A 20,480-nucleotide genomic window follows, 5' to 3' on the forward strand; every position below is an offset into this window, starting at 1 on the left:
GAGCCCTGAGCGGGGCCGCGCGGGTCCGGGACTTCAGGTGCTGAGCGCGGCGGGACCCGCGGTGTCCGGGGACGGAGGGCGGAGCGGGCGGTGGAGGGGGCGGGGCGGCGCCTGGATCCGGCTGTGCGGGACGCACAGTGTCGGTGGCCGGGCGGGGCGGGTCGCGCGGCTCGGGGTCTGACGTGGGACAGTGCGGGGTGCGGCGGGGGCACGGGGGCGCGTGCGGCTCGGGGTCCGACGTGCGGCGGCGAAGGGCGGAGGGCGGGGCGGCGCCGGGGACGCGCAGGGCGGGGGCGGGGCGGGTGGGCACGCGGCGGGGCCGCGGGGCAGTGCAGGGGCGCGCGGGGCCGCGGGCGCGCGGGGGTGGCGGGCGCGGCGCCGCCCCTCCCGGCCGGGGCCGCCTGCGGATCATGTGGTGCGGCGGGAGGAAGTGCCGCTTGTTTTCTTTCCTGCGGGCGCCGGGCTCCGGGCGGGGCGCGCGGCTCCGAGACCCCCCCGGGGGCGGCGCGGGCCGCGAGCGCAGATGAGGCGCCCCCGGCCCCGCTCCGGCGTCCCGGGCCCGATGGCGGCTCCGCCGTGGGACCCGCTCCGCAACGACTCTCTGCCGCCCACGCTGACCCCGGCCGTGCCGCCCTACGTGAAGCTCGGCCTCACCGTCGTCTACACCGCGTTCTACTCGCTGCTCTTCGTGTTTATCTACGCGCAGCTCTGGCTGGTGCTGCGCTACGGCCACAAGCGGCTGAGCTACCAGAGCGTCTTCCTCTTCCTCTGCCTCCTCTGGGCCTCCCTGCGGACCGTCCTCTTCTCCTTCTACTTCAGAGACTTCGTGGCGGCCAACGCGCTAGGCCCCTTCGTCTTCTGGCTGCTCTACTGCTTCCCCGTATGCCTGCAGTTCTTCACGCTCACGCTCATGAACCTCTACTTCACGCAGGTGAGCGGGACCGCGCGGCGGGGGGCCCTGGGGGGCGCTCACCGAGGGGCCCGGCGCTCACCTAGGGCGGAGGGCGCTCACCTGGGGCGGGGGCGCTCACCTAGGGGGGAGGGCGCTCACCGGGCGGGATGCTCACCTGGCGGGGAGGGCGCTCACCTGCCCCCCCCCCCCACCCCCCCCGCCTCGCGCGCTGCGCCAGCTGCAGGGCTTATGGCTGCGCGGGGTGGTCGCGGAGCCCAGAGGGTGGGCGGAAGGCACTGGCTCTGGGGTCGCCCGAGTCCTGTCCTACCTGTAAGCCGTTCTCCTTCACCCCACCCCGCCCATTCCCAAATGAGGCGACAGAGAGAGAAAGTGAGGGCCTGCCCTCATAGCCACCGGTGGGTTTTGGGCCCGCCCTGTCTGGGCTCAGGGGCCGCTTCCCGCACACATTAGAAGGCGGCTGCCAGGGAGGCTCGACCTCTAGACTGACTCCTCCGTCCTGTCATCCCAGAGCACCTGACCTGAGCCTGGAAAGGTCATGTGCACGCTGGCCTCCAGATTGGGGTCAGACGCTGATATTTTTGAGTAATAATGACAAAACGGGACTGCCCCATTTGGGATGAGATGTTTTTGATCTCCAGCTTGGAGCCCTGCTGAATGAACTAGAGCTTCGGACTTCATTTCTCAGGGCTGCTGAACAGTCTGGGGGTGACACCCAGCTCCCCAGCTGCTTCCAGGGGAGGTCAAGGCTTGCTGTCTGAGCTGGATGGAGAGGCCCCAAGAAGAAGCCATAAAGTTTACCGGGGCTCTTTTATGGGCACAGAGGAGCTAGTTTATGAGGCTTATTTTTAATAAGCTAATGGGAGAACATGTGAACAGACTGGGCTGCTGTGACTTAAGGAAAGGATGGTGATTGTAAAGTGCTTTGTAAATACCATGGCAGGTATTGCAAAAAGGTTTAATTACACAACGCCCTCATCATCATCTCTGATTCTCATTAGCTTTCCAAGCCCTGAAATGTCCATTTTCACGAGGACTCTGCCGGTGTCATCTGGTGAGGGTAATTGAAGAGCTCTCTCACCGACAGACGCCCGATGCAGGCAGGCATTCTCCTTTTTTAAGTGTCCCTGTTCTCTAAAGAAAATGTCTTTACTTCAAAAAAAGAAAGGCAAGAAAAAATAGAGAAGGATTGCTGTGCTGTGGGAGCCCTAGAGACAATCGGCAGGAAACAGGTCTGGCTCCAGAATAGCTGGGTACTAGTTAGTAGCCATGATAGTCTTATAAAACAGCTCTGCGCTCACAGCCTTCTGATAAGACTGGTGTAGCCACATATTTTTCCAGTGCTCGAGTCATAGGTATTATCTGTCAAAAAATTACCTTTGAGCCCAAAAGCTGGTTACTCAGGCAGTCCTCAGCTCCACTGCTGACACTTTAGCTTTTTAATTGGATCCAAAAGGGTAGTTCCAGCAAGATACAAAGGTCAGGTAGGCTGACATTACTTTAAGAACTGTGACTGTGATCGTGTTTTGTATTTAGGAATTTGTGTTCCTTTCTAAGAGAAAAAAAAAGGAAAACGCAGGCCAGGGCCATGGCTCTCCACACTAATCACATGCAAATTCTGCACTAGCTGGCTTAGGGGCAGGGCCGCACATTTTCTGCACCATCTGCTGGTTGGCAAGTAAACGCTGAGCGAGGGAAAGAGTGACCAGGCAGACAGAGCCACTCCAGTCAAGAGGCCTCAAGCCCTGGCCCGGGCTTCTTTGTATCTTCCCCCTCTTGTTGCTTTTCATATCTCCCCGGGTGGCTGGCAGGAAAGGGGGTACCTAAGTGCTGGTCTTCGAGGCTCTGTAGAGCAAAGCCATCCCCTGGCTTCCTGACAAATACTCTGATATTTCTGGGGAACTAGAAAGGGGGTCACTCTTCCTTTGACTCTCAGCTCTGACGTCTCTCCCTAGCTCTCTCTCCTGCGTGCCTTCTCTTAGACTAGGTTCTCAACCACTGGAATAGCCCAGGGAGCTTTTAAGAATTACTGCTTCCCTGGGGCCCATCTCAGAACAAGTCCATCAGATCTGGGAGGGAGGGGGTGAGCAGCAGATAATGGAGAAGCCCGACTGGGTGCCAGGCTCCATTCGAACTGGTTTGGCCTCTTCGTAAGGGCCCTCTGATGGTAGTGATGAGACGGTCCCTGTGTTGTGAATGGTCAGAGAGGTTCAGTGGCTCGCTCAAGGTTACCTGGTCGGGGCATGGAGGCGCTGGGAGGTCCCCCACATCTCTGGCATCTAAGCGATGGCCCGTGCTTTGTGGTACAGTGTTCAGAGGGGAAACATACTCTACCGTAGTTGTAGCCCCTGTTTCCTGGGAGCCAAACCCCTGGCTGGGGGGTACGAATCTTATACCCCACCCAGTTAAGTGGTAACTCAAGGGACTTAGGTGGTGTATATTTAAGCTGTGGGAGGCTTCCATGGGACCTGAGCCCTCAGGAGGCGGGTTTGTAGCAGCTGGGGAGGCCGGTAGGAAGAAGGAGAGGGCCATGGCAGAGGGGCACCATGGCAGAAGTTTGGGGAAGAGCTAGAAGGTGCTCTTGGAGCTGGGACTGGCTTAGGCCTCTGTGTGGAGCCTCCCTGATAACTGGGGAGAAGGTGTTACCATCTTCCCTCTGGGGGGCAGGGTGGTCAGGAGCTGGCCCATCGTGCCCCGCAGCCTCCGAGGCACCTCCTCTTGCCCCGGCTGCTGGAGGGCCATGGTCCCTTCTGTCCAGGGCTCAGAGTGCAGGAGAAGGGTGTGTCCTGAGTGCTTAGCCTCGCCCCCCATCTTTGGAATCTGGCTCTTCTGGGGCTGGCCCAAGGAGGTGGTTTTACGGGACGCTCTGCCTGTTCTCTGCTGGCTCTGCTTCACCTTGGGCTCTGGGGGTGACCCTGTCATGGGGCCGCGGCCATATGGCGGACTCTGTCTTACCCTGGCTCCCTCTGCCTGTCTGCCTTCCACCCAGTCCCTTCTGCAGGTGCGGCCACGCAGGTCAGGGGCTGGTGCCCATCCTCGGTCTCCTCCCAGGTCCCCACCTGCCCTCTTTCCTTCTCTGCCACATACAGAAGTCCCAGGTGGAGGCAGATACCACCCTCTCCCACCCCCCTGCCGAAGTCCTGGTGCCATTAGACCTCCACAGCACAGGTGGGCCTCTGCTGGGACTCTCCAGAATCCACTTTGTTGTCATGTCTACACCCCTTGGGTCTGAGCCTTCCCATCTCAGCACGTCACTGTCCATGGAGTGGGGTGATGAGGTTCCTGCTTCCTAATCCCCCTGAGCAGTTCCTCTGGGGTTTTCTCCTCAGTGACCAGGGATGACGGTTGCATCTCCTAGCATGAACGCTGCTCTCCTGCCGGGGCTGATGACTCCTTTCTCTGCTCTCTAGCTCCTGGGACAGGCTGGAACATGGGAGGAGGCTGGTGGTAGGACTGGTTCTGCTGACTCTTAGCAGGCCCTGTGTGAGGTGTGTGACTGGCCCTAAATATCTGGGGCTGTCTTTGGAACGTAGGGTGTTGAGTACCTGTCCTATCTGGCTCTGGTCCCCCAGTATCAGTCCTGGGGACAGCCAAACTCCCACTCAGATCTTTTCTTCTTTTTCTTCTTTTTTAAATAAGATTTTATTTGTCACAGAGACAGAGCATGTATACAAGCAGGGGGAGTGGCAGGCAGAGGGACAGGGAGAAGCAGGCTCCCTGCTGAGCAAGGAGCCCGACCCGCATGATGGGATCCCAGGACCCTGGATCATGACACGAGCTGAAGGCAGAGGCTTCACCGACTGAGCTGCCCAGGCGTACCTCCCACTCAGCTCTTTGCTGCACCAGGAAGTGGCGGGGCCGAGGCTTGAACCGAGATCTGTCCTCTGGAGCCTGCTCTTCTGGCACTGTTTGCCTCAGACGGAGGTTTCGAGCAGAGCAGGACCCCGAGAGCAAACGGGAGTCTCTGCACTTGGGCTGTTGGGGTGCCTTCCACACCAGGCTGTGGGGTTGAGGCCCAGTAGAGAGGCTACCAGCTTCTGCACCGGGCAACCCCTGGGCCAGCAGGTCTGTCTGTAGAGCTCCTGGTGTGCCATGGGCTCAGCCATCCCTTCAGCCTTTTTCCCTTGGAATCACGGGTCTGGACCTCAGACTCTTAGGGACCTGAGTTTGGTGGAGTGGAGGGGGCTCAAGGTCTCACTGGTTCCGCTCTGTCTTGAGCCCGGTGACAAATTCCTGCCATGACAGGAGGGTATTTTGAGGAAGGAAAAGGAGAAGTGAACTCTGGGGACGGGGCGACATGGGGTGTGGTTAATGGATGCTGACGCAGAAGCCGGGATGACAGCGCATCTCGAGGGCGGCTGGGAAGCTGCTGCAGGGCCGTTGGGGGTGGGGAACTGTGGCTCGTGAGGGGTGTTGGAGCGTATCATGGGAGTCTGGGGGTCCTGTGTGCCAGCAAAGGCCTATAAATGAGGGGGCAGCACCGCACATGGAAGGAGGGGGGAACCGTGTGAGCAGGACCGAGTTCGAGTCCTGGCTTCACCCCTAGTGTAGCTCCCGTGGCTGGTTACTAACATTCCTCATCAGGAAAGCAGCGACCCCCGGGGGCACATCCCCCTGGTGGGAGCTGCTTTAAGGAGAGCCTGTCTGTGTCATACCCTCTGCACCTCAGTGAAGTGCCCTTTCTGCATCTAACAAGAGCGACTCTGGCTCTTGCCCAGATACCAAACCAGGTCTTAAAGGTCTGACCCCCGGGGCCGGCCCTGCCTTTTGTCCCCCCACCGTGTCATCCAAATGACTTGTGGTGCCATGCTGCAACAGTTGTGTTTGTAAAGTGGCAGGGACTCTCGGCTCTCCCTTAGCGGGAGTGTGGAAGGGAACGGCTCACCTCTGTGGCTCCTGGAGCTGAGAGCTGGGGGAGGGGGTCCAGCAGCCCAGCCCTTCCTCTTCCAGATGAACCGACCGAGGCCTGGAGGCTTCTAGGGACTTGTCCAAGGTCACCAGCCTGGGATGAAGAGTGGGGTAGAGGCCCGGCACCGGTGAGCCTGTTTTTGCTGCACACACCACCCTAACTCAAAATGCACTCCGTCCCCATCCTTGGTGATAGGGAACCAGGAGGCAGCCAGAATCTAATCAGGGACCATCTCTCCCTCCCCGACCAGGAAAAGGGGATGTTGATCTTAGGAATAAGTGAGTCTTGCTGGGGTTCTGGGCAGTCCATTTAATCATTTAATCAAGAAATGTTTACCATGGGGCGCCTGGGTGGCTCCTTTGGTTACCTTTGGCTCAGGTCATGATCCCGGAGTTCCAGATCAAGTCCTGCATCAGGATCCCTGCTCAGCAAGGATCTGCTTCTCCCTCCTGCGCTCCCCCTCTCATGCTCTCTCTCTCAGTCTCTCTCAAATAAATAAAATCTTAAAAAAAAAAAAAGGTTTACCAAATACTATTGTGTGCTGGGTCGAAATCCTGGAGGTGTGAGGAGGGACGCTTCTAGGCCTGTACGTGATTATGAAGAAGTAAGAAGCTTAGGAGCACACAGACAGGCCTTTGACAGTCCGCAAGTACCTTATTTCAAAGCTGGGACCAAACAGTCACACCAGGGCAGGGACTATGCTGGCCTCACCTCTGTGTGCCACACCCATGACCTCTTGGTCCCAGACACTGGTCCCTGTGGTCACTCAGTGGCTGATGTGTATGTACCTGTGTGTGTGCTTGTGTGTGTGTTTGTGTACGTGCCTGTGTGTGCCTGTATGTGCTCTTCTGTGTGCGTACCTGTGTGTGCGCTTATGGGCGTTCCTCTCTGTGTGTACCTGTGTGTGTGCTTGTGTGGGAGCCTCTATGTGCATGCCTGTGTGTGCGCTTGTGTGTGTGTGCCTCTGCAAGGGCAGGCACACATGGAACCTAGGAGTAGTTTCCTTATTTGCATTCAGTTGACTATCCACCATCAGCCCCTCCCAGGAAGTAGCTTTCGAGCCTCACTTCTAAAAATTTCCCTAAGAAGGGGCCTTCAGATTCTACAGCCCAGGGGTACCTGGGTGGCTCAGTGGGTTAAGGCCTCTGCCTTTGGCTCAGGTCATGATCCCAGGATCCTGGGATTAAGCCCCGCATCGGGCTCTCTGCTCTGCGGGGAGCCTGCTTCCTCCTCTCTCTCTCTCTCTCTCTGCCTGCCTCTCTGCCTACTTGTGATTTCTCTCTCTGTCAAATAAATAAAATATTTAAAAAAAATTCACAGATTCTACAGCCCAGTTGTCCAAGATCTCTCATGGGAATGCCAGCTTTTAATTCTCTCCGCTCCGGTTCTCACTGTTTCAGCGCTGGCCTAAGCTGAGCCATGTTTTGTGAATGCCCTCAGCACTCTTGGGAGTTGTCAGACTCAGCTGACCCCAAGTCCTGTTTCCCTGACCCTGAGGCCTTGATTATCCAACAGCAGGAGCAGAGCAGAGCCTCCTGGCTGTGTCCTTGTGTGCTGAGCATGGACCTGCAGCTCCCGTCTCCACCAGGAGCCTTGGTCTGGGTCCCACACACCCTGCCACCTACAACGTTTTGTGGCATCTTTTTGTGCCCCTGCCTTTCCCCAGGTCAGACAGGCAGGGCCTAGTGGGGTAGGGGATGCCCATGGCTCTGTCCAACAGCATGTGCCCTCCCCAACCAGGGACGGTCGTGTGTCCCTCATCTCGGCCCCCAAAGGCCTCCAGTACCGGGGAGGAGAGCGTCCCGGAGGTGACGCCATCAGGGCGGAGAGGGGCTGCCTGCCTGGAGGGGCAGGCGGCCATTGGCAGAGTGGAAATCTGCTCATCCAGCGACATTGCTCGGAGACTCGGGTTTTTGAGAACAGCGGATCATGTGATCTGGAGAACGGCTTCAGTCAGTTGGTTCCTGTTGTCCTTGTAGCTCTAGCGAGGGGAGAGGAGCCTCTTCCTGGTTTGTGGGTCTGTCTCAGGCCTGACATTCGGGCAGGTCAGGTTTTCTCGGGACAGAAATATTCTCAGCCAGTGGTCGTGATGATCCCTGCTGCACTCGCACTCAGGGAGCCTGCAGAGCCTTGTAAATACTTTACTTTTTATTTATCCCTGGCTTGAGGTTAAGAGTCTGTTCGCTAATGAGGATAGATGAAGGCCAAGTGGTTTTTCTCCACAAGTAGGTTGATTTCCTCAAATTTGTGTGCGGAGGGCCTCGAGAAAAGAAGGAGCGCAGGGAGCCTGTGTCCATATCTTGGGCCTTCTGAGCCCTGTGTGACCTGTGTGTGTGTGTGTGTGTATTTATCTTTCAAAAGATAAAAACTGCTCTTAGCTCACAGGCCATACAAAAACAGGTTGTGAGCTGGATTTGGTCCTTGGGATAAGGTTAGAACAGACCCAGCGTTTATCACCAAGCTCCCACCCCATCTTTATCCTGTTGTTTTTGCTGGGACAAGTTGGAAATGGGCTTGGGTTCTCATCTCCTACTTAAAGAGTGCCGTTCCAGAGGCAGTAAGTTGGAATTTCTTCCCCTAAGGGTCACTGACTATGGGAAGGACAGACATGATGTCACAAGACATCAAGCCGGTGCTGGGCCATTGTCTCTGTCTCCCCAGCCCCTGGCCGCCAGGAGACAGGTTCCCTTCTGTGGCCGGCGTGTAACATCATCAGCTCTCTACCCCTTTCACGGCAGACACTTGTTAAGCATGATCTTCAGGGCAGAAATCCCCACACACTATGGGATACACTCCCTAGGCTGCCCCCTACCTCCTGCTGCCCTTTTGGTGGATTCTAGACCTAAGAGCTGTGGGGGATTGCGTTGCCCATCAGGCCAGTGGATGACCGGTGGCAGACGCAGCAGGGAGAGAAGCTCACGGAATGTCAGCACCACGGCTCACTGCGGGCTGAGCCCCCCGTCAGGGCTGCACTCCTGCCCCCGGGGACGGTGCACACGTCTGTCCACGCATAGCTGTCACACGGTGGCCCCAGTTTCCACTGCAGCCTGGAGACTCTTCTGCTCAGTCAACGAGCATGTTTTCAAAATCAAGGTGGAATTCACACAACATAAAAGGAACCATTGTGTTTGTACAGTTTGGTGGCATTTAAGCCCCTCCTGTTCTGCAGCTGTCACTTCTGCTCACTTCTCAAACGGTTCCATCTCCCCAAACCCTTCCCCTTGCACCAGCTCCGGGCAGCCACAAGTGTGCTTTCTGTCTCCGTGCAGTGACCTGTTCAGTGGCCTTCTGGGCTCAGCGTCTCTCGCCTAGTGTGAGGTTTTCGAGGGTCACCCATGTTGTGGCACTTGTCATGACCTTGCTTCTTGAGGCTGGAGGCTGTTCTGTAGGTATCTGCCCCCGTTGGCCACCCTTTCCCCCACCGACAGACGTGGAGGTGGGTTGTCGTGTGTTTCTGGGAGCCTGTGACTCTCTAGATGCTGTGTAGACAGGACTGGGGACAAACGTGGCTCCTGCCTTGATGGAGGTGCGTGTTGAGTGGGAAAACAGACCACGTGGCGAACATCGCTTGTGCCACTGGCCAGCATTACTTGGGGACAGTCCTTACAGTGGTGACACAAAGTGGGATGTTTCCAGTGGAAGGTTGGGGACTTAGGTCCCTCCTTCATCTCTATGATTCTCACGGTAGGGTGCTTGTTGCATGTTTTTAAAAGAACCAGTGACATCTGTTACTATTTAAATGTAAGGCAAATCCATTTGCTCTGGTTTGTTCCCAGAGGCAGCTTCCTGGGGTTCAGAGCGCTGGGACAGAGAGGGGTTGCCTGGGGGACATCTGCTTGGCTCCCATTCCTGCCCTCAGGGCCCTTCTGAGCAGATACAGTCCCTCCTGCCGGGATAGCCCTTCACAGATATGGTGGCAGAGGTCTCCTCCAGGTCCTGTCCTTATGGGCTGTGCCATTCTCAGTTCCTTTCTTTGTTTCTGATGGGATGTGGGTTTGTCCCTCACCATCCTGGGCCCTGCCGGCCCCACCCAGTGGCCCACTGTGAGCCGGGGCAGCTCCAGGAGCAGAAGGAGGCCTCGGTCCCCATGTCCCGCCACGTCGCTTCCTCTCTGGGATGTCCCGAGGGTCCGTCCAGTCAGGGGTGGATATGAGGAGCACCGTCTGCGCTGTCTTGGGCTCCCCAGGCTGCTGTAACCAAATACCATGGGGGTTTTTGCAGCAAATTATTCTCTTAGTTCTAGAGCTGGGGGTCTGCGGTCAGGGTGTTACCATGGTGGTGCTCTGGTGAGAGCCCTTCCAGGTTGCAGATGGCAGCTTCTCCTTGGGTCCTCACGTGGTGGAGAGCAGAGAGAGCACTGTATGCCCCCACGAGGGCTTCATCCTCCTGACCTAACTGCCTCCCAGAGGCCTCGCCTGCTGACTGAGTGGTGGGACTCCACGTGATCTGGGGGGACACCCATGGGCGGCCCGTAGCCCACACTGCACTGCTCCCAGCCAGGGCAGGAGTTCCCGGGGAATGTCAGAATTCTCCCCACTTATGAGGCAGAGTTATTTTGGGGAGGGAAAGACACCCGCGGCATCTTCCGTGCTGTCTTTGTCGTTCTGGGGGATTCGGTGCAAGGATTATGGCTGCGGTAAGACGTGGGCCACTATGGTCACACGGGGCCTTTCTTCCTGGAGCCGTTGGGCCTAGCTGGCCGCTGACCCCCGGCTAAGCTTCCCGAGCTGGAGGAGGTCTCCTCCCTGCTACGAACGTGTTATTTCGTGTGCGTGTTCCACACATCTGGAACTGTCGCAGGCAGGGCCTCCACTGGCGGATCGTGACCTGGGGTGGCGGTTGCCGTAGGAGAGGTTTGGAAACGTAGTGATGATCGTGGCACCTTGTGTGGTCAAGGTCCTTTCCGTTCACGAGGCTGAAGAGAGAGGATCCTGCCTGGGAGGCCAGTCTGCACGGTCAGTCTCCATCTGTCCCAGCGAGACATGGGTCTTGCTGGCGATGATGGCGGGTCTTCTCCCCGTGGCCTCTGCCCAGCGGAGCTGGTGGGTCTGGGGTAGGACTGGGCTTCTGTGGCCTGGGCTGCTGTGGGGGCTGCTGGGCCCGGCTCCTTCCTCCCCCTGACAGGTGGGGCCCACGCCCCTGAGAAACAGGCTGCAGCAGCCCGGGTGGTGCTTCCCAGGCTGCCAGCTGCCCTCTGCCAGGGCCCTTTATGTCCTAGAGTTTTCAAGGTAGAAGGCACCTGAACGGGTTTTGGGACTAACCCTATTGTCTCACAGAGGAACACCAAGGCCCAGAAAGGCAAAGAGAAGTCATCAGGGCTGAACCAAGCAGGTTGTCGGTTGTCTGGCTAGCCACATCCCTGAGGCCACTCAGGTGTCTGCCGGCGAGGGTAAGCGGGGACTGAGGGCCAGGCTTGGTATGCTGCTGGCAGACTGCGAGGGGTGCTTTCCGGGCTTCCACTGCCCCTCCTGGGCTGCCTGCCGGCCTAGAGCCTAATGGGAGGTCTGGGTGGTGTGGGCACTGTCCGATGGAACCCAGTTCTGTTGACGAGGACAGGGAGGCTGTCCTGAGCCACTGGGGGTGTGGAGGTGGGAGCAGAACTTGGCGGAACAGGTGGAAACTGGAAACAGGAGAGGATGGGAGGAAGCAAGTGAAGGTGCCGCTTTCCTGTGAGACCTTTCCCTCTGCTCCCCGAGTGAGCACTGAGAGTCGGGGCAGTCCAGGCGCAAGACCAGTCCTGCTCCTTGCCCCGCTGTGCGGCATTTCGGGTGTCGGGTCATCCTGACGGGACAGGACAGCAGAGCGGTCAGGAAGCCGGGAGACAGCTAGCACCACTTGCAGGCGAGTTCAGAGGCGAGGCAGGGTCACGGTTCTTCCTGAGATCACGTGCAAAAGCAGCTCACTTCATTTCTGGGGACTCTGTCTGTGTTCTTCGGGGCAGCATGAGGCCGGGAAGTGAGCCGGACTCGTTCCTCTGGCTGTGAGCTGGCCAAGTTCAAAGGCAGGAGTTGAAATGGTGATGACCTGACCCTGGAACCCAGTCACCTCCCTGGAGGCCCCTCACATGGGGCCCGCCCAGGACCCAGACAGAGCCCACCTGTCTTCAGGCTTCAGGCTATCGACCCACAGAATTCTATGGCCTTTTTCCTCCATGGATTTCCATGGCTTTAAATGCATGGCCCGTCTCCGCACCCATGAAGACACCAGGCTCGCCCTCACTTTCGTAGATGGCCAACCCCCTAGAACTGATGCATGTCCTCGGATTCCTGCAGAAGAGGAGAAGTGCCCCCTTCGGGTCTCAGAGACTGTTGTTGTCCTGCAGCCCTGCTCTGGTGAGTGAGGGCGCTCAGCACAGGGAAGTTCAGAGGGAGGCAACTGACCGCCGACTCTCACCTGGGCAGACCAGCGTCTCAAGCTTGCATAATTTCCCCGACGTATCAGGAAGTGGGCAGCACGGAGGGTCCATAAGCACGAACAGCGAATGTGTCTTGGTTCCTAACCTTTCAGAGTGTGAAAGTTCCTTTTATGGTCAAGAAGGCCTCTGTGGTCACGGTTTAGTAGTTGTGCATTTAGAGTCATGGTTTGAGAACATGTACAAGGACTAGTAACAGCAGCAGGGCTAGCAAACACCTGAACCCCAAGTGTCTGCGAGGTGCCCGGCATTTGTCTCAGTGCTGGATGTGTGTTAGTTCACCTGATCCTCTCAGAAACCTGCGAGGTGGGTACTGTGGTTACTTTCATTTGACAGATGGGGTACTTGAGGCACAGAGAGGTTACATAACTTTTCCAAAGTCACACAGCTGCCAACTCTTGGAGCCAGGATTCAGGTCCAGGTGAGCCAGCTCAAGTCCACACTCTGAACCATATTTACATGTCTCTGTGCCAGAGAAGGACACACAGCTGCGGCCTGTGGACAGGGGACACTGGGCCTTAGTGAGAATGTGTATTCTAACGTTCAGATGTTGTGAACCAGTCAGGATGGGCAAACAAACAAGTTGCAGAAGGGTGTGGAGAGTGTTAATGTTGTTCAGATGAAGTGAAAAACCACCCAGGGTGGTACTCTGTGTTTTGTATATGTAGTATATTGATATACTGTGAGTTATTTGTGAATGCATGCACGCACAGTAGAAGCGTAAGCCTTCCTGGGAATGGTAAGGCTGGATTGGGAAAGTGATTACCTCTGCAGAGGAGGGAGGGATTAGAACTGGGGGGAGATGTCTGGGGCATCAGTGATACTTTTTTTATTTATTAAAAATAAAACTGAGCTGGAGCAAAGATGATTGTGTTGCAGGTTGAACTGTGCAATGGGTACATGAGTGTGAGCTAAATAGTTTTTTTTTTTTTTTTTGGTGAAAATTTTTTTTTAATTTGTCAGAGAGAGCACAAACAGGGGAAGCGGTAGGCAGAGGGAGAAGCAGAGTCCCCACGGAGCAGGGATCCCGGTACGGGACTCCAGTCCCGGTACGGGACTCCCGATCCTGGGACCCCAGGATCATGACCTGAACTGAAGGCAGACGCTTCACCAACTGAGCCTCCCAGGAGTCCCCAAGTTAGGTAGTTTCTTCGGGTATATGTGACATACTTTATAATGAAGCTTAAGCCTACCATAAATTTGTAACATTTTCCTGTTTTTCTTTTTTAAAAATTTTATTTGATAGAGAGAGACATCGAGAGATGGAACACAAGCAGGGAGAGTGGGAGAGGGGGAAGCAGGCTTCTGACTGAGCAGGGAGTCTGATGCGGGGCTTGATCCCAGGACCCTGGGATCCTGACCTGAGCTGAAGGCAGATGCTTAAGGACTGAGCCACTCACGTGGCCCAAAATTATAACATTTTCAAGTGAATTTGCATATACACATTTAAAGAGAGTGTGTGGAGAAACATACTGGTTTCTTTTGACTTCGGCCTGCTTGGCTGCTGGGAGGGTCTCCCCGGGGCCTCAGCCCGTGGCCGGCCCCCGGCACAGCAGGTCAGGTGTGTGCAGCCTGGAGCCTGCTCGGGCTGGGACAGGTGGGGAGTGTCTGTTCAGCCTGTTCATTTCCAGGGAGCAGTGGCCCCGAAGGGCAGACGCAGGGACCTGGGTCAGGCGGGGCGGTGTGTGGAGCAGGACGACTGCGTACAGAGCCTCTGAACCAAGTGCGAGTCTGGAAGTAAGGGCTCCATTCAGACGCAGACACCGCCTCTGGGGACAGCGGTTACTTTTGTTTAATTTCGCGGAATGCACAAGGGACACTGTCATACCCACAAGGAAGAGCATGGGACGTTCTGCCAGAAGCAGCCAGCATGACATTGGGAAAAATGATCGTGAGACAGCAAATGCCAGTGTGAGTGAGTGGGAGGAAAAGCAGGCAAGTGGGAGTTCAGAGAGGAGAACAGTTGCTGAGAGGGTCGGGCACTGTGATTTATGAGGGGAGGGGACAAGGTCAGCAGCTGCTCGAGAGACTCTTTGCTTCTGTCCCAGCGAGGACGTCATCCACTGGGCCCTCTGGCATCCTCTGAAAGGTGGTGCAAGGGACCTGGGGTTACCGACGGCCCCCAAGGCAGGCCTGCAGGTGGACCAGGGGTTGCTCACATTCTGCTGCAGCCTCAGGGGTCTGCCGGGGCTTCCAGCTTCCCCTCTTGCCTCCCTGGAACCTGGTCTTAAATCAGAACCCGAGGGGCCAGGATGGCTCACGGTGGTGTCTGCAGTCCTGGATGACCTCTTGGGAAGTTACCCAGCTTTCTTCCTGTGGTACAGTTTTGGGCGGGACTTTATACTGCAGTGGAAGTGATGCTGAGACCACAGGCATCTGCGAGGGGAAATGCTGTCTTTCTGAGAGGCAGCGGCAGTTTCTGAGGGAAGTGGCCACCGCTCCTACCCCGCCCTGCGCTCCAGACCTCACGGCGGTGACCGCTCTGGAAAACCCCGCTGTTCTCCCCGATCTCCCCGATGCTGTACACATCAACGGGACAGCAGGGAAAGACCTGGTCCCTTTGTTCACCTTTCTCTTTCCCCAGGAAGCACCTCGGACTGTCCCTGCACATCAGGGTTCCAGCCAGACCGCACAGTCCTCCAGGGCCACCGGCCGTCTCTGCGACCGCTCTTGGGCCCCCTCAGTTTCTTGCCGTCTGCCTCCCTCTGGGGCACCATCCACCGCTCTCTGCTGTCCGGCTTCTCCCTCCCTCAGTCTGACACCCAGAGCCCTTCTCATTGTCTGGGTCTCCCCATCCTAAAACCATGGTCCCAGCCCCTGTGCGGGGCCTCCCTCTTTCATTCCCCCAGAGCACCCCCGCCTGCAGTGCTCCCCTTCCCCCCCTGCTCGGCCTGGCCCCGCCCAGGCCCCTCCATCCCTGCTCCGCTGCTCATTCCCTGTCGCTCCTGCGTGTTTGTGGGGACACCCCCCCCTTCCAGGCGGCGCCCCGTTTCAGGGACGCTGTAGTCTCAGCCTTGCGCAGCCTTCCCGCTGCCGATTTTGGAAGATTTTCATCAGCCCCGAAAGAAACGCTGTAGCCTGAGTGGTCACTCCCTGTGTCTCCCTGACCCCCGACCGGACCATTCCTCACTTACCTTCTGTCTTTGATTTGCCTCTGTCTCCCCTTCCTGCTCAGCCCACAGAGGCCCTTTGCATCTCATCCTCACCCCTGCACCCTGATTGCTGACTGGGTCACCCCCATCCCATCCTCTTGCGTCCCGCTGCCCAGGCCCAACGGGCCTTCCCAGCCTTGGCCGCTGCCTCACGGCCTAGCCCTATGGCTGTGACACTGCCCTCCCCAGGGTGCTGAAGTGCCCCTTGCCCAGCAGCCTCCTTTCCTCACACCTCCCTGTCTCATGCCTCCTCGTGCCATATCATGTCTCCTCACACCCTCGCATGCCCCCTCCCACTTCCCATCTCTCACCTCCCCACACTCTCTCTTACCTGAGCTCATGCCTCATCATACCTCATCTGCCCCCTTATACCTCCCACCTCATATCTCCTCATACCCCCTCACACTTCTCATGCCTTCCCACATCCTGTCACACCTCCTCATGCCTCTGCATACCTCTCCACACTATCTCCTGTCTTCTCACACCTCCCCCTACCCCTCACACCTCACACCTCCAGAAATCCCCTCACACCTCCTCACACCTCCTCACCCCTCCCTGCAGCTCCCTGCACCACTTCATGCCTCCTTGCACCTCCCCACACCTTTTCACACCCCCTCACACCTGTCCACATCTCCCCCCACCTCCTCAGATCACCTCACACCTTTCTGCCCTCCTCCCACCTCTGGTGTGTGTGTGTCTGCTTGTGAGTTTCTTGAGGTCAGAGACCAGCTCTTTCTTATCTTTAGTTCTCGAATCCAGATTCCGCGAACCACGTTGCTGACCTGGTCTGTGCCCCGTCAGTCTGAACCCGAGAATGGCACGAGTTTTCGTCCAGCCTCAAATGTTCCTCAGCTGGGGCGCCTGGGTAGCTCAGTCGGTTAAGCCGCTGCCTTCGGCTCAGGTCATGATCCCAGGATCCTGGGATCGAGCCCCGTGTCCGGCTCTCTGCTCAGCAGGGAGCCTGCCTCATCTTCTCTCTCTGCCACCTGCCTCCCTTGCCTACTTGTGATCTCTGTCTGTCAAATAAATAAATAAATAATCTTAAAAAAAAATGTTCCTCAGCTTCTCTCACGGTCTCTGTCTTCGTCCTCTCCGATTTTATGGGTCTGGTTTTGTATCAAACAGGCAGAACCCATGCTGTAAGGAGCGCCATAAAGTAGGGACGGGTGATTTATCTTCGTCTGCCTCTCCCTCAGGAGCTGCCTCCTCCCAGCCCAGGCCCTGCTGCGGTGGAGCCAGTGCAGACCGTAGGAGATGGGCAGTGAGATAAGGGACCTCCAGCAGGCCAGAGATCAGCACTTACCCAGCGCATTTAGCTCCAGTTCTGGGCATGAATCAACATTCAATGACATCTCTTGAAGCACAGATTGGGGTGGGGGTGAGTAGGAGAGTTTGGATTTATTTTCCTGGAGACTCGATCCGGATATTTATACACCTTAAGTAACGGAGGCAGACACTGTGTTGTAAAAATGTGCATATGTATTTGTACGTGTGTGGGGGCGTGTGTGCCTGTGTGTATACATACATTGCAGTTAAAAAATGCCAGGAATTTAAGTGCAACTTGAAGGACCTTAACATTAAGAATTAACTTGAAGAATAAAGGAGGATTTTCTCAGCTTGAGTACACCCAGCTGCATTAAGACCTAGATGTGTCACGGATGATTGGCTGTGGATTGAGTTTTACAAATCCTGGTCAGGCTTGTCTTTTGATGTGGTTGTCACTTTGGCTGTTAGTTTCGAGAGCATCAGATGATTTACTCAAGATCAGGTTGTGTCTTTCCCTGGTGACGACTTTCCCTGTCCAAGCAGGGATGAGTTTGAACTCTGTGGGTGAGGCTCCGAGCCCCCTCAGGGTGGAACGCCTCACCCATAGACCCCTCGAGCTCTGGGGGCTGCATGGCTGGTGGCCCTGCATAATGGGGGGGGTGTCTGAGTATTGTTTTAAAGTTACCCTTCTTTGTTGTGTTACAATCACCGTGACTTTTACTAAGGCTCTGGTGAACAGTGGCATGGGCAGTGTCTGTCCATGCTTGGTGGCTAGGGCAGTGTTTCCCAAACTCTGTTCCTCAGAACACTCAGAAGACTGTAAATGGCCAAGTAAGTTCGGAAAACTGCTGCGTGCTACATGTTTTCTTGATGGTTTGCAGCAGTTCTTTAAAGACTGAGAAATTCCCTGTGGGAAAACCATGTAGCCTAGCAGTTTCTAAATTTATTTGATCATTTGATGCTTAATTTCTAGGAGCATTTATTAGTTCTCAATTCTGTAGGAACGCCCTGAGAAGCCCTGGCTTAGAGTAAGTGTGTGCAAGGGGAGGCGTTGGGGCAGAGCGCGTGATTGCCGACAAGGCTTACATGCTAGACCGTGTATTTGACCATCACAGCTGGAAACCCTGTCCTTCCCTGTGTTCCAGGAAGGGTGTTCCAGGTCCGGGCTGGCCTTGGACGCCGGCCTCCCGCACCTGGCTCTGTGCAGTCCACTCCCAGCGGAACATGTGCGGATGGGGCTGTGGGGGCTGGGCATGGAGGAGGCCAAGGTGCCCCCCACGAGGTGGTGCCCACCTGCTCGCTGCCTGAGCTCAGACCAGCGGAGGCTGCAGCCTTCTGGTCTGCGTCCCGGCTCGTCACCTCTAGGTCTTTCCTTTCTAGCTGTAGGCCTGTTGAAGGCAGGACTGTCACAGTTTTCTCTCAGTTCTGCTAGCGCTTTGCACAGAGCTGAGTTGGTTGTGACCCCCTCGTTGTCCCCTGTCTGGGGGATGCTGTCCTGTGGAGTGTGCTTGGGCCGTGCCTGGGAGCACCGGGGTAGGCCTGGCGGGTGAGTCACTCGGGCTGAAGTTACCCACCACCAACCAAGCCCACTAAGTGTGGCACAGTATTAAAAATATTTGCATATTGACAAGGTCAGGCACTTTTTAAAAATACTGTAGTGTTTTCTCTGTGCTTTGATGTCTGTGAATTCTTTTTTTTTTTTTAAGATTTTATTTATTTATTTTACCAAGAATGAGAGAGAGAGCACAAGCAGGAGGAGCAGCAGGCAGACGAGAGGGAGGGGCAGGCTCCCCTCCAAGTCGAGAGCCCAATGTGAGGCTGGATCCCAGGACCTCAGCATCATGACCTGAGCTAAAGCAGATGCTTAACCAACTTAGATGCCCAATATCTGTGTATTCTTAGTTAAAAAATACTAGCATTTTTAAATAATAAAGAATTATTAAAAGCAAGGTCCCCAAGTACTATTTAATGAGAATTTTTCCAAAACGATTGTTCTGTGTTGCGTGAAACGGTCATATTTTGTAGCAAATCTTTGGAGTCCCGCATTAATCTGTTCCTAAGAGAGGTTGTTTTGTAACATTTCTCCTTAAAGGCTACAGAGAAACACCAAAGCTGATGGGACTTGCCTAAAATCCCAGGGGAGATTGTCAGGTGAAGCCGGACTAAGGACCCCTTTACAGTAAGGGCAGTGTCCTTTGCCACATATTTGTCTAATTACCAGACATTTCAATTTATTTGTAATGTCAACTCCTACTTCCTACTTCTTTCAAAAAACAGTGTGGGACAGATACAGAAGTCATGTCAGAAGCAAAATCATTTGTAGGTTCAGAATGCTTACCTATGAAGCTTGGAAAGTGTGGTTTAAGTGGGGGCAGGGGGATGGGTAGATTTGTTTCCTGTAAAGTCTGTGGGAGTATCTGCGTGTCCTGCTCCCCAGATACGGAGTCTGTTCCTGAGAGTCTCTCGTGGCAGTGCGTGACTGGACATCGGAGGGAGGTCTGGCTGGGGGGCTGTCCGTGGACCCCCAGCATCCCCTGATCTCTGCACTGTGCCCTGACTCTCCGTGTCATCCGGTTACTGCGATCGCCTCTTTCCGTGTGTTGTAAGTGAATGGTTGCGAAGCTACTCAAGCGGTGGTCCTTGGACTAGCTGAGTCAGAATCACCTGGGCTGGGGAATTTAGTGACATGGAGGTTCCTGGGCCCCTCCCCAGAGTCCTCCCTAGGTGGGGCTGTGGGATTTGCATCTTTAGCAAGTTCCCCAGGTGATTCCTTCTTCCCCTTTAATTGAAGTATAATTGACACACAGTGTTATAATAGTTTCAGGTGTACAACATAGTGATTGGGCAAGTCTGTGCATTACTCCGTGCTCACCATGAGTGTGGTCACCATCTGTCACCGTCCCACGTCATTGCAATAGCGACCATCTTCCCTGTGCTGTACTTTTCATCTCTGTGAGTTATTTATTTTATAACTGAAAGCTTGTACATCTTAAACCCCATCACCTATTTTACCCATCCCCCCACCCACCTCTCCTCTGGCCACCACCAGTTTTGCTGCATTGCAGAGTCTGCTTGTTTGTTTTTGTTTTTTTCAGATGCCCCATCGATGTGAAATCATACAGTCCTTGTCTTTCTCTGACTTATCTCACTTAGCATAATACCCCATACGTCCATCCACGTTGTTGCAAATGGCAAATTTCATTCTTTTTTAAGACCAAGTAATATTCCATTGTGTATACATACCCTGTCTTCTTTATCCAGTCATCTGTCAGGGGATTCTTAGGTTGCTTCCATATCTTGGCTGTTGGAAATAATGCTGCAGTGAACATAGGGGCGCAGATATCTTTTCAAATGAGTGTTTTCGTTGTCTTTGGGTAAATACCCGGTAGTGGAATTACCAGATTATATGATCTTTCTTCTTAAATGTTTTGAAGGCTCTCCATACTGTTTTCCACAGTGGCTCTTGTGCACATATAAGTCAGAATTACCTACTGAGGGTCCTCAGGGGAATGCCTTTTAGAAGGCCCCCAAGGGAAATGGCTTCTCCTGTTGCAGATGTATTCTGGAAACTGACCCAAAGAGTCCCCATGGAGGCTCCCTATGACCTCCGCGTCAGCACGCTTAGCCACATACTTGGGATCCACCAAAGAATCTCCTGGGGTTACTTCAGATATCCCTCTTGCACACATATTTCTCACTGAGTCTTCCTGAGGCAGGGGGGCAATGATATTTAACTCCTGTGTGGCCTCAGAGGTCCCAGAGCTGCCTGTTCTCTCCTCCCTTACCCCGCTCTCACGCTGCCCACCCTGTTCTCCCTTGTCCTTCCCTCCA

The 20,480-nt window shown here is 55.5% G+C and overlaps 1 protein-coding gene across 4 annotated transcripts in view; it reads left to right on the top strand.

The window, feature by feature from the left end:
- The first annotated feature begins 376 nt into the window (after positions 1 to 376).
- Positions 377 to 20,480, top strand: part of GPR137B (G protein-coupled receptor 137B) — a 49,523-nt gene continuing 29,419 nt past the window's right edge. For 2 of the 4 annotated variants that reach the window (XR_004278772.1, XM_032313484.1), the window contains exon 1: positions 384 to 931. Coding sequence is in view for 3 of the 4 variants with exons in the window: in XM_032313484.1 (XP_032169375.1) it covers positions 524 to 931 (408 nt within the window). In the remaining variant the exon portion in view is untranslated. Of the gene's footprint in view, positions 932 to 20,480 lie in introns of all 4 variants that reach the window. The other 2 variants (XM_032313486.1, XM_032313485.1) reach the window with 2 other exon arrangements.

Source organism: Mustela erminea, chromosome 14, assembly GCF_009829155.1.
Source record: "Mustela erminea isolate mMusErm1 chromosome 14, mMusErm1.Pri, whole genome shotgun sequence".
NCBI lineage: Eukaryota > Metazoa > Chordata > Mammalia > Carnivora > Mustelidae > Mustela > Mustela erminea.